Source organism: Aulonocara stuartgranti (assembly GCF_965226115.1).
Source record: "Aulonocara stuartgranti genome assembly, chromosome: 3".
NCBI classification, from domain to species: domain Eukaryota; kingdom Metazoa; phylum Chordata; class Actinopteri; order Cichliformes; family Cichlidae; genus Aulonocara; species Aulonocara stuartgranti.
Genome location: NC_138941.1, coordinates 45,532,517 through 45,545,185, shown reverse-complemented (window position 1 = coordinate 45,545,185; position 12,669 = coordinate 45,532,517). Strand labels below are relative to the sequence as shown.

At 37.4% G+C, this 12,669-nt stretch overlaps 3 protein-coding genes across 7 annotated transcripts in view; 2 read left to right on the top strand and 1 right to left on the bottom strand.

Moving 5' to 3' along the window:
* casq1b (calsequestrin 1b) overlaps window positions 1-12,465 on the top strand; it is a 28,736-nt gene extending 16,271 nt beyond the window's left edge. Inside the window, exons 2-12 of one of the 2 annotated variants that reach the window (XM_082520180.1) lie at window positions 931-963; window positions 8,181-8,274; window positions 8,610-8,710; window positions 8,913-9,024; window positions 9,136-9,209; window positions 9,414-9,544; window positions 10,038-10,083; window positions 10,225-10,279; window positions 10,597-10,697; window positions 10,859-10,933; window positions 11,660-12,465. In XM_082520180.1, the coding sequence (XP_082376306.1) occupies window positions 931-963; window positions 8,181-8,274; window positions 8,610-8,710; window positions 8,913-9,024; window positions 9,136-9,209; window positions 9,414-9,544; window positions 10,038-10,083; window positions 10,225-10,279; window positions 10,597-10,697; window positions 10,859-10,933; window positions 11,660-12,007 (1,170 nt within the window). In that variant the 3' untranslated portion in view covers window positions 12,008-12,465. The remainder of the gene's footprint in view (window positions 1-930; window positions 964-8,180; window positions 8,275-8,609; window positions 8,711-8,912; window positions 9,025-9,135; window positions 9,210-9,413; window positions 9,545-10,037; window positions 10,084-10,224; window positions 10,280-10,596; window positions 10,698-10,858; window positions 10,934-11,659) is intronic. The other variant, XM_082520181.1, reaches the window with a different exon arrangement.
* LOC309697964 (uncharacterized protein) lies at window positions 2,189-4,967 on the top strand (the record flags this gene model as incomplete). Of its 2 annotated transcripts, none has more annotated exons than XM_082520226.1 (6): window positions 2,189-2,544; window positions 2,854-3,116; window positions 3,312-3,502; window positions 3,636-3,729; window positions 3,911-4,094; window positions 4,725-4,967. In XM_082520226.1, exons 1-6 carry the CDS (start codon window positions 2,347-2,349, stop codon window positions 4,866-4,868), a joined length of 1,074 nt encoding a protein of 357 aa, XP_082376352.1. In that variant the 5' UTR covers window positions 2,189-2,346. The 2 variants fall into 2 exon arrangements, with proteins under 2 accessions (XP_082376352.1, XP_082376351.1); XM_082520225.1 differs by having other exon boundaries at window positions 2,256-2,544; window positions 3,911-4,104; window positions 4,725-4,912.
* LOC309697954 (uncharacterized protein) lies at window positions 4,992-7,537 on the bottom strand (the record flags this gene model as incomplete). 3 transcript variants are annotated; one of them, XM_082520204.1, is made up of 6 exons in its annotated part: window positions 7,110-7,537; window positions 6,719-6,847; window positions 6,319-6,512; window positions 5,675-5,822; window positions 5,375-5,579; window positions 4,992-5,296 (listed from the first exon to the last, which is right to left on the bottom strand). In XM_082520204.1, the coding sequence occupies exons 1-6, from the start codon at window positions 7,317-7,319 to the stop codon at window positions 4,992-4,994; spliced, it is 1,191 nt and encodes a 396-aa protein (XP_082376330.1). In that variant the 5' UTR covers window positions 7,320-7,537. The 3 variants fall into 3 exon arrangements, 1 of the variants encoding a protein (XP_082376330.1); XR_014273963.1 differs by lacking the exons at window positions 4,992-5,296; window positions 6,319-6,512; window positions 6,719-6,847 and having other exon boundaries at window positions 5,489-5,822; window positions 7,110-7,182; XR_014273964.1 differs by lacking the exons at window positions 4,992-5,296; window positions 6,319-6,512; window positions 7,110-7,537 and having other exon boundaries at window positions 5,489-5,822; window positions 6,719-7,043.
* Window positions 12,466-12,669: the final 204 nt, after the last annotated feature.

The following is a 12,669-nucleotide window of genomic DNA, read 5'->3' as shown; positions in this document are numbered from 1 at the left end:
AAAATAGGAAAATAGTAAAGAGCAAAATATTAGAGAGACGTGGTAAAAGAGAAAAGATAACTAAATATATATGTGTCTATAAATATAAATATATGTACACTAGTGATTAAATAAGAAAATCTTGAAAAGAAATATGACGGGAGGGCAGATGGGATATTGCACAGGAATAAGCAGCAGAAAATTACAGTATTGCACTTTTTAAATATAAATATTAATAACAATAAAGTGGAGTGACCAGTGCAGATTAAACAGAGTACTTGTGAAGCTGCAAGGTAGCTTCTGAGTGCGTCCTGTGTACTGTGTTGTGTGTGTTTAAGTGTTGTGGTTGAGGTGTCGTATGGCCTGGTGGTAAAAACGGTTTTTAAGTTTTGCAGTCCGAGCAGACAGACTCCTGTAACGTCTGCCAGATGGTAAAGAGTGGTAAGAGTGGAAGCTGTAAGGAAGTTACAAAGCAGGGTCACTGAGTGCTGAAGTGCATAGTATCTATATACCAAGACTCTGCTGATTCATATAACTGCAGAGTTGCAAACCTCTTCTGGCATTAACATTGTAGCATGCACTGTCATGGCATATATTTCCATGTAGGCGTAATATGTAGGTGTATCTGGAATGGAAAGTAGAGTGTGTAGTTACCTCGAGGAACTAGTTTTGTGCACTTTTGGACTTTTTCAACTCCAGAGGTTGCCACTTGGAATGGAATAAAATAAACCATTCAATAATTGAATGTAGTAGTTCCACTTAGTTATCTTTTTTTTTAATTTGCAGGGTCAGTATTTCAGTACTTGGAGTACATTTGTGCATGAAGTCCTTAGGTCATGATAGTCCTTTGAATAAGCTCAGTGTAAGCCTTCTGTGTGCAGTGAGGGCCTTTCCAATTTGCTGTAAATCAAGACACTGTGCATTCCCCTAAAGCATTACTTCTTCTTGCAGTTGATCACAAGTCAAGCAGCATTTATCTATCAGGTATGTTAAGGTCTGCCTCTTGTGTCAAGTGTTTCAAAGCTGGGCTGTGAAATAAGGATTTCTCTGCTGCTGAAGTATCTGCTGATCGTTCCAATTCTTCTACTCGTTGACTGATCATGTGACGTTACAACATGCACCACAGACCAAAAAAAGTCCAGCAGCAGCAGCAGCAGCTTGGGCTGTGCAAGTTTAACTTCACGTTTCTGAAAAGTAAGTGTATACTCGTTTAAAAGCTTGATCTGTTCATTAAACTCTAACATGTCCATCCATCCTCCTGCCTATTTATCTATACAGCAATGCAACCATCGGCAACAAGGGACTACTTCACCCAAATCATTAAAAAAATAATGTTGTTTAATTTTTCATACAACTCTTTATAGTATTTTTTTTGTGAAGACACATTAAAATTAAAACTAATGAGCTGTACCTCAAAATAGTTAGAAAACAGCATGCAGGTGCAGTGAAGCGTGCAGGTGAGGTTTTATTTAACACAAATTGTTTCAATTGTTCATTGGTGGAGAATATGTCAAATACATTTATTTCTTAAAGAAAAAAAAGCATTTTGAGATGATAATTACTTTCAAACAGATAAAGCCCAGTACCAATTCTATCATGTTTTGCTAGCAGGTGGCTAGTTTAGCCTAGATTAATGCCTGGAAAACTGCTAAAGCTAATATAGCTAAAGCTAACCATGCTGCTTTTCTTCAATATTTATAACAATATCCTCTCAGTATAAATTGTGTAAAATAAAGTGGCAAAAACATGATGCGGTGCTATGGAGGTTTTGTTCTGGGATAATCCCACTTGTGGAAGCTACTTTGAAAACTCTTAGTATCCATAGACTAAGAAAGAGTGCATAAGTGTTTTTGTTTTTACTGATTTGGGAGAAATTAGCCTTGAAAAAAAAAAGACAACTCAGACATAAGCTACTCAGTCTGAACTTGGGAAACCAAAAGAATGGATGGCACTAAAGATTGTCTCTAAAGTGAAGCAGGAGATGCTTTCCACAGTTTACGGCTCTTACTGCTGGTGCTTTGGAGAATTTTGTCACTTATGAATGCTACCCATTTTGCAATGATGCTTTGCAGGCTGCTGTATTATGCTTTTGACTCACTTCATAGTGCAACCTTATATTTAAATGGTCGATCGTTCGGTATTTGAAGTTTTGTTTCAGAAACCAAAACGAAAAAACGATATTTAAAAGAATTTTCATTTTTTAAATTTTTGATAAAGAATAAAATGGGCGAAAATAACTTGTTTTTTCATTCGGTGGTAACAAATAGCCGTCATACACTTAAAATTAGACGTGCTTTTTTGGATTTCTTCGTGATTCAAATAATGAAAGTATACTAGCGCAAAAACAAAAAAATAGACGCATTTTCAATGTCTGAAACGGGAAGTACTTCTTCTGCGCGTTTTTTTATGGCGCGCGCACACCGTCCCCCACACAAGAGATCGACGGCCTTAAAGTTACACTGGAATAAACAGAGGATGGACCATTACGTTGTTTTTAGGAAAACTAAGAGAGTGACACTCCGGGACGAAGACATGACTGCAGAAAAACTGGGTCGCATCTTTCAGGTAGATATGTAAACTTCGCAAACTTTGCTTTCAGCAGTTTTTTTATGAACGTTATTGTTCTTCCTTACTGCGGAACGGCTAACGTTAACATTTGGTGATTTCATGTAGGCCTACTTTTACTAATACTATGTCTAGCCGTCTTCATTGTGCTAATATGTGAATTGTGCACATGTGCTAATGTGTAAATAGTTATTCATTGACTTTTACCGGCTACTAGCTAATAAGTAAGCCTTTAGAGCCTATTAACCGTGTGCACAGGAGTAACACGTTAGCAGAGCAACGTGATTTACGGAAACTTTTCTTAAACAGGTATCCGCGCATACTCTGTACATCACGGATGATTCAAACGTGGCTATGTTCCCCGGTGCGGTCTCTGGTGTTTTCAGCGCATTAGACCTTACACCCAGAGGTCACTATGAAGTCCACGGAGAAGACATGGAGTCAATTCCAACAGCAGGTTCCAGCGGGCAGCGTTTTGCATTTATGCGAGCACCAGCTGTGGCAGCGTCTGCACCTTCACGTTCACAGCAGGCTACTTCAAGTTCCCCTATGTCCTCCAAAACATTTCAGAGGTAGGATGAGTCTGTGTTCTTGAATATTAAATTACAGAACAGGCAAAATAAAAAGAAACATAAGGTGCATGGATAGTTGAATTGTTAAGAATAGCAAAGCTGTTTTAGTACAATTTGCCTATAGCAATCACTGAATGGATTTGTGGCCTGCTGTCTTTTACAAGATATGTAAAATTATTATGTTTTGTTTTACAGATCAGTGTACTTTGCAGATGTAGTTGGTGGGAGGTTGATTCCCAATAGAATGGTGGTTGTACGATTCCTGGAGTCTGAGGCTACGCTTCAAGGGATAGTAGGAAAAGTGCAAGATGCCATTGGTAATTACAACCCAATAATTTTGACAGATGCACAGGGCAATGCAATTCTGGAGTCGGAGGGCACAACAGGTGAGCCATAATATTACAGCTAAAGCCCATATCTTATGGAGAGACATGTCTTACCAGACTCTTTGTAATATTTATTGGGTAATATGGTATTGGCTTCTAAACAGGTTTCTTTGGTTTTGTTTTTCATCTGTAGGGTCACAGTACTGGAGACAAAATGCACGAAAAATTCTTGCTGTGCCTGAACAAGACTTTAATTGCCTCCAGGGAACAAAGAGGAAGAAACTGAGGTATGTGAATAAATATGTATATACTATAGGATGAACATCAATATAGAAGAATTAATTTGATTTAAATCCTATAATAGCAGTAAGACATCACTACATAAATCATCATCTATCAGTAAGTGATGTGATGTTTCTTTAAGCCAGTAAGTAGCTTTGACATCTGATTATCCATTTTTATTTGTAGCAGCCGTAAAGATGATGACAGTGCCAGTTTGGGAGAAGTGAGTGACAAAATAGAAGAGTTGGTGTTGGCATCTCAAAGTCTGCCAGCTGTCACAGCAGCAATCAAAGAGCTCACTGATCTTGCAGTTGCCCAGAAAGTCACAACCCCCAAGCTGCAGACACTCAAGGAGGGATTTAGCTGCGTGGTTTGTATGAGTATGTTCAAATGTTGCTTAGTAAATACATTACATCTACACTAACATTTTAATTACAATTAAAACAATGTCAAACCACATTCAATCATTACTTTGGACAAACATTTTTTTACCAAACATAGGCTCTTTATTCAGCAGTGTCCATTTAAATACTTAGGCACAGACAATCAAGATGCAGGTCTACTGTAACATAACATTCAAAAGTTTACATGCACATTTAATTTGGGTTCTCCTTGCAATCTTGACTATGAAAGTATAGCTTTTCAAATTGATTACAATGTCAGTATGGGTGACGGTACACTGTTCACAGTAATGTAAAACTAAAAAGTTCACATTTAAAATGGGACTGTAGTTGCATATATTGAATCAAGTACCTGTAACTTTTTCATTTTTCTTGCTTGCTAATTGAGAAAATGTACTGATTTTGCCCCTCATCAATTATAGACAAAAATATAGACAGGGACTTTCTCAGAACAGCGTGAACAAGAGGAATTACAGAATAACCAAAAATATTCTGCATGCTGTCTGTAAATTTATGTCAAGACTGACTTTGAACCTATAGTTTGAACTAAATTCAACATAAATGGATAACAGTCTCACTTATCTGATTTACTTTTGCAGACATCATTGAGGATCCAGTGTTCTCACTGTGCTGCAGAAGCATTATTGGCTGCAAGACATGTGTGGAACAGTGGCAAGAGACATCACAGCACTGTGCAAAATGCAGGGAGAGTAACAACGGAGTTCTACAAATTACTGGTCTAACAGCTGCATTTTCTGTATTGAAATCTTTTTTTGCAGAGGAGTAATGTAGTGTGTACACACAAATGTTTACAGTCAGTTGATTTTTTTTTTTGTCTGTTCTGTACAGTTTACAGATGCAGTGGTTCATACATTTCTCTGAGTTATGTTTATGAGACAGAGCAGAGCTTCTTTGTATGGCATAAAGTCACCATTTACGGCTCTAAAAAACAAATGTGAAATATCAGGATATTTTTCTGCAAAATGACTCTCTGTTCTAAGTTTGTCCTGTTCGGTTGTGAAGGGATCAACTCCAAAAGTCGAATATTCTTTGAGTGCAGATCCCAAGTGCTGCCTGTAAAGGTCTGCTGCTTCAAGTGCATTTGGCAAGAGCTCTGGAGAAATTCTTCTTTTACACCCATGTTCTGCAAAGTGATTTGGTATGCCTTTTCCTGTAAAAAATAGAGGAGGTGTTTAAATGTTCATTATCAGGGTTGTAAGCAATCTGACTTTTTTTTTTTTTTTTTTACCTGGGATTCTATGAGCATTCCATGATTCTACCACACTTGCAAGACCAATGTTACACAGCTGACAGGTTAGATTGGACACACAGTATCGCACAAGGTTATCCTCCATACCTATCTCCTCCTGGTCCATCAGCTGGAGTAGGGCAGTTTTTAGTGGGTAGTTGACACGGTTGTTGATTTCAGGCCAAATCCTTTCAACTGTGTGGTTCTAAAAGAGTTAAAAGAAACATGTCTTAAATGTACGTAGTAGTACACGTAATAGTATAAGAATTTCAGCTGATGTTAATGGTACTTAAATCTTACTCTTGTGGATGAGGTCTGTAAATAAGGCAGTCTCTCCTGATTGAAGCGATGATGTGACAGCATCTCTTGCATGAACAGTGTTAAATAAAATTCCTTTCCATGGTCTACTCGCACCTGGTCCCACATACCATAGGTGATCACTGCAGGTCTGGTACAGGAAAAATAAAGAACATTTATTAACTATTTTGCTTTAAGACCAGCAAAGGTGTTATTATTTTGAATGTATTCATTCATGTTTTTTTTGGGTAATATTTTAGTTGTAGTAGGACAACATATATTTCTTAAGTTTCTTTGCAATGTCACTGTCATGCTCAGACTTTAGATGTATGTCAGAACAATTGAAAGATATGTGGAAATCCAAGAACCTTGTTCCATTCATAAATGAACACTGATTAATTGCAATAAAGTAGTTAAATGATTCATGTGCAATTCCATTTTATTTATTTTTACATTAATAGAAAATGTTGATCAAAATGTTTGGTAAGTTCTTAATATATTATATTCAGGAACATAACCAGACCCATCTGTTGCATGTCTAATTTAAATTCAAATATTGTAAATTTGGGTGCAGCTCATGTCCAATATGACTAACATGTCCATCAAAACACTTAAGATGAAATAAATGGTTTGAGAGGTTGTATTACCTGAAAACATATTCATAGATGCTCAAGTTGTTTTTGATTGGCATTGTGGAATGACTCACAATCTTTTTACTGAATCCATCTACAGCTAAAACATGGGTGACTCCAAACATTACAAGTTTCTCGTTTTGGTCCAGGTGAACCTTGTGCCCCATGCATTCAGCATGGTACGGTGTGGGATTAAGATTCCGAGCTCCCTTACAAAAAAATCACAAAAATAAATGACAGCTGACTGGATAAAGGCAGATTTGATCATACGTTTGAGGAAGAGTCAAGTAACTGTTAAAGCAGGGCGTACATCTGTTAAACAGAATTAGGCCCTACCATTACATGATGTATATCACAAATATGACAAAGAACATTGGAATACAGTTCTAGTGGAAGATTAAATAACATAGGCTACCTGGCGTCTTGCTTCATGATAAGGTTGATGCACCTCTCTTAAAATTGACCCAATTCGTCCCTCTGCAGCATGTACCCCTTTTGTGGACAGATAGCCCTTCATCATTTTGCGGCCATATGTTGGGCCCACCTGTTTAAAATAAAAGATCATGCTACTACTAGAACAACAAATGTAAAGTAGCTTATTCTGAAAGCAAATGTGTAAAGCTAAAGTATTGTGCTAATTAACTGTACAAATACCAGTGAGAGACATCTTTAAAATAACTAACGTTACCCACCACCCGCAAGACGCTAAAACGCGCGGGCGCGCGCACACAGTCTAGACTAACCCCCTCACAACCCAGTTAAGACAACCATACACAGTCATAAGGTGAAGGAAGAAAGTACCTTACCTCATTTATAGCTTGTGTCACCTCAAGCTCCAACCGTGTGTCCGAGAGTCGACAGCTAGTGATTTGCTCAGCACAAAACTTTCTAACATTTCTCGCAGAAAATCCTCTCACTTCCCCGTGTTCATATGACAGACGCTCTGATATAATTTCCGATGACAGGCCTTGTTTTGCCATCTCCATGATCACGTCTGAGTATTTTTCCAACGTCATGATGTCCACACTACAGTGTTTGCCATAAGTTTGCGCATCACTTGTACAGGTTGTTGACCTACTAAAACTTCCGGTTCAGACAAAATAAATAAAGGGCCCTTTCTCGTTCTTTTTTCTTGGGTTTTTCGTTTCTGATGTGCGAAAGGACAAAATGAAAAAAACAATTGTTTTACGTTTTTCATTTTAGCTTTTTAAGTTGAGAATTAAATAAGTGTCTCATTTTCTTTTTTAAATTATACTTTCTGAAACGAAACTTCAAATACCGAAAAGTACATGTATGTAATAAAAAATAAGAAGTGAGTACAAATGGAAAAGTGTATATGTTTGAAATGGTTTCTGAACTTGTGTGAAGAGAAAGAATAAGATGTATGTTTACAGTTTGTTTAAATATGTATGTGCATGTATATGCTCAGTAAATATGAGCTGCTCTTATTTCCATCACACCTGTTGCGACGTCTCTTATCCTTGACGTAGTTGGCTCAAGTTCTGCCCCTCTTGTTCTTCTGGAAAGCTTGCTGTCGTTCCTCTTCTCTTGCCAGCTATGAGGGCTGTCAATTGTTGGCTTTGGTTTCACTGAGATTGAGAAAGTGCAAGGCAGCAATCCAAAGCTTTGGCCTTTAAGCCTTGAAAATGAGATGAAATGCCAAGGGTTTACTTGTGTAAATGAAATCAAAAATCTGTTTTCAATGGTGTTCAGGGATTAAAAAATGCCCACTATTGTCAGAGCAATGAATCACAAATATCAGACTGAGGCATAATCAGCTTAGGTATGGCAGTAGATTCACACAACATTCACTTTATTTGCTTTTTTTCCATCCACATGCTCAACTCATTTCTTTTTGTCTTTATCCCTTTATATAGCTTGCAGCCCAAGTTCTGGATGATTTTGATGATGAGGACATTGGGTTTGGCTTGGTGGATGAAAAGAAGGATGCCGCTGTTGCCAAAAAGCTTGGTGAGCATGACAGAAACATTGCTGGAAAATTAAGGGTCTTTGGATCAATGCAAATCTATGAAATCCCACTGTTTCCCACTTTTCTCACAGCCTTTCTTTATGCTGTCACTTTATGTACAGAAAAAAAGGCTCTCATCAAATTGATTCAGTTGATTCTTTTCTTTGTTAATGAAATGTTTTAGTTAGGTATTATTACGTGCTGTAACATAAAACATGGTACACAGTATTGCACTATTGAATAACTGACAGTATTGCTACACCAGAGCAAAAATAAATGTGATTTAAAAATCTATGAAATGAAATATTATTATAATGAAACACTTTTCTTGCACCAGGTCTTGATGAAGTGGAGAGTATCTACATCTTTGCCGATAACGAGATTATTGAGTATGATGGAGAGCTAGCCGCCGACACCCTGGTTGAGTTTCTTTATGATGTAAGCAAATTCTTGTCATTCATTAAGGATGTTTAAATTCAACCGTTGTTAACTTCAGATCTCTTACGATACGTCTGTTGTACATGCATGTTTCAGTTGTATTATCTTTTAAAAGAATTGCTAAATTAATTTTTTTCCATCCAACTTTAAGATGCTAATAAACTGAACTTACAGTTCCATCATTTCATTGTTGTTTTGTCAGGTGATTGAAGACCCCGTGGAGATCATCGGCAACGACCGTGAGCTTAAGGGTTTCTACAACATGGATGAGGTCATCAGGCTTGTCGGCTACTTCAAGAGTGAAAGATCTTCTCGTATGTTAAAAATTAAGACTGAAAGGCTGAGTCTCAAAAAGACCCTAAGCAATTAATACTGCTTTTTTTTTCCATGTGGAAATTTGTTTTCCTTTTGTTTTTACCATGCAGATTTCACTGAGTATAACGATGCTGCTGAGGAGTTCCACCCTTTCGTCAAATTCTATGCCACATTTGACCCCAAGGTTTAAACTGCCTGATTGAGTATTTCTATTATGTTGGGACATTTTAACAATTTTAATTTCAAATTTTAAGGTTATATAATTGAGCTTGGTATCGTATATTTTATAGTATGCATTTACTTTGTATCAAGTGCCTAAAACATTTAAAAATCACTGCTGTGCTACTTTATTTCTACCTTAGTTCATTGTTTTTTTCTTTTCTTTCAGATTGCCAAGAAGCTGAAACTGAAGATCAATGAGGTTGATTTCTATGAGCCATTTATGCATGAACCTATGCCTATTCCAGGAAAGCCCTACATCGAGTCTGAGATTGTTGAATTCATTGAGCAGCATGATAGGTGGGATACTGACATAAAGAGCTTAAGGATATATGTGGCTGTTTGTGTGTTTCCAACATTTTAGATTGGGTTTCTCAGAGAGGACCAAGACATATTACTATAGCAGTAAAGTCCATGTGTGTGTGTGTGGTTTTATATGTAGTATAATGTAGTTTTGTCCTCATGCTGAACACTAATCTAGCAGTTCCATCTAGTGGTCGCTCCTATTACTCTCCTGCACTGTACCGTTGTTGATAGTAACTTTTAAAGCAATTGTTATGCTAGAATATGCATGATCTTTTGCAAAAGTCCATTGTTAACCATAAACATAAACATTTTAAATGTCAAACAATTACAGTTTTTAACTTAATTACAATAATGGTGGTGGTCATGTTTCAATATAGCATCATCTTATTCATATAAGTGATATATGACAAAATACTCTCGTCATTTTTATGTTATACTAAAAAAACTGTTTTGTGTTTATAAACTTTAAGATTGTTTTATGTTTCAGGCCCACTCTGAGGAAACTTGAGCCTTACAGCATGTATGAGATCTGGGTAAGAGATCTGAGATTGCTTTGTAATAAAAAAAAAACAAACCTCCAAAACATTCAACATATCATATTCAGAGTTACTTGTGTTGTTATTTTAGAGCATAAATATTCAAAATGCTTTCATGAACCTCTTTTGCACTTGCAGGAGGATGACATTGACGGAGAACACATTGTTGCCTTTGCTGAGGAGGATGATCCAGGTGATTTTCTGCCTTAGTGTTAGAACTAAACAGGTGAACCGATGTGGACACACTGAGGCAGAGGCTGTAAAAGAGATGAGCCAGTGATAAGAAAGAAGAGGCTAGGGCGTTGGCTAAGAGGTGGAAACCTGGGATGAGGGCTTGGGTTAGTGGCTGCAGCTGGCAGAGCTCTGTTCAGACACCAGAGCACCTCCCATCCACACCAGCACAGGGTGGATGGGAGGAAATGGCTCATGAATTAAATCAGTGCGAAATTCATATATGAACCCCATACTCCAGTATCACTGGTACAATAGCTGACCTTTCTTTATCTCTAGATGGCTTTGAATTCCTGGAGATTCTCAAGGAAGTGGCACGTGATAACACTGATAACCCTAACCTCAGCATCATCTGGATTGATCCTGATAACTTCCCTCTGGTATGAATTTTCTCAGTTAAAGTGCATATCTACTACATTGGAAATTATTTGTGTTCATGATGTAGTCTACTTACAGGATAAAAATTACCCTAATGATTTAAAAAAAAGAGTCTCCATTTAATGCTTTCTTTTCTTTTCCTTTTTTCTGTTTCTCCTTTCAGCTGGTTCCATATTGGGAGAAAACCTTCCGCATTGACCTCTCTTCTCCTCAGATTGGTGTAGTTGATGTTGAGGATGTAAGAAAACTTTCAGCTAACCCATAAAAAAACAGGCTATCTGTACAGCATGAGATACTCAAATGGTCATTACCTCATGCTTTGATAATCAAAAGAGGGAAAAACCCTAAAATTCATGTGTAACTAATCATCCATCCATCCATCCATCCATCCAGGCTCATTTTTAATTGTTTAACAGTATTTGCTCGTCACCATGGTCTATTCTTTGGTGCCATTGCCAAACAGACTCTGAAAGATTAAAGCACTTTGACAGTAACTTTTCTTAAAGTAACTACAATTGTTATTGTCTAACAAAAATGTATCAAATGTGACACATATACAACAGTCCTGATGAGGCCTTCGCTGAATCAGATTCTTAATGGAGCTTAATAGTAAGCTCTTTGTTTAGTTTCATGGTTTCTAAATTTGCCATTTTGATTCACCTCCTGGCACTCGTTAATGACCAAATAGCGTTGAGGGTAGTAGAGGAGATCAAGTAACAAGTTAAAGGAGAGGGAAACTTGCCCATCCAGCAACTGTTAACAAGTAGTCAAATGAACCCTGAAGGCAATCTATATGAAAGAAAGGGAAGACTTTGTGGGTCCTTTATTGTCTAATGTGTGTGGCGAGCACATGCCATTAACACACAACTGTTATATTGTCCTAAAGGAAATGAGTCGCCATGCAGGGCCCATGTGCATAAATGTGAATTTTTCTTTTGAATGTATAAATGTCTGTCACCGGCAGGCTGACAGCGTTTGGATGGAAATGGATGACGATGAAGACATGCCAACAGCTGATGAGCTCGAAAAGTGGATCGAGGATGTTCTGTCTGGAAAGATTGATCCAGATGACGACGATGACGATGATGAAGATGATGAAGATGATGATGACGATGATGATGATGATGATGACGATGATGACGACGACGACGATGACGATGATGACGACGATGATGACGACGACGACGACGACGATGATGATGATGACGACGACGATGACGATGATGACGACGACGATGATGACGATGATGACGACGACGACGACGACGACGACGATGATGACGACGACGATGATGACGACGATGACGAATAAATGTTTTCTACTATGTTTAACTTCACTATGATTAAGCCTCTAGTGACAGAACACAAATGTAGTGCCAGTTTTTTCTATCATCATGTGGGGAACACACCCACAGGTTTCCTACTGGGGACAAATGTTATGACCTTACGGGGAACTTTATAATGTCAGTTAGAAAAGGAGATTTTCAGAAATTACTGTCTTTGCTGATGAACAGGTTGCAGATTAAAATGTTACAGTATTTACTGTATGCCCTTTGACTGCATAAAACTAATGACTCAAAATGTTCACAGTGAATGTGAGTATAGAGTCAACTTAATGTTGTAATGTAATGTAATAGACTGTGGTTCACCCATTTCTCATTTTCTCTAGTATACTGTAAGCCTGTTTCTAATGACATGTTTTCTACTTGAGGACAAGAAACACTTTCTTGTAAAGTTTTTAAAGAAAATAAAGGTAAAGATACTCGACAGTCTTAAGATTGTTGCAGTCCTGTGAAGTTTATGTACACTAAGTTTGAGCAGTTAGAATTAGCAGAAGAATTAGGTTAATCTTTCATATTTAAATGCTTGTTGCAATGCTGAATACAAAACTCCGTGTTTGGTCTGCAAGAAATATAATGGGGTTTGTTTTAGGTTTGCTTGTTAATACTTTAGTTAAATTTATTCAGTTACATC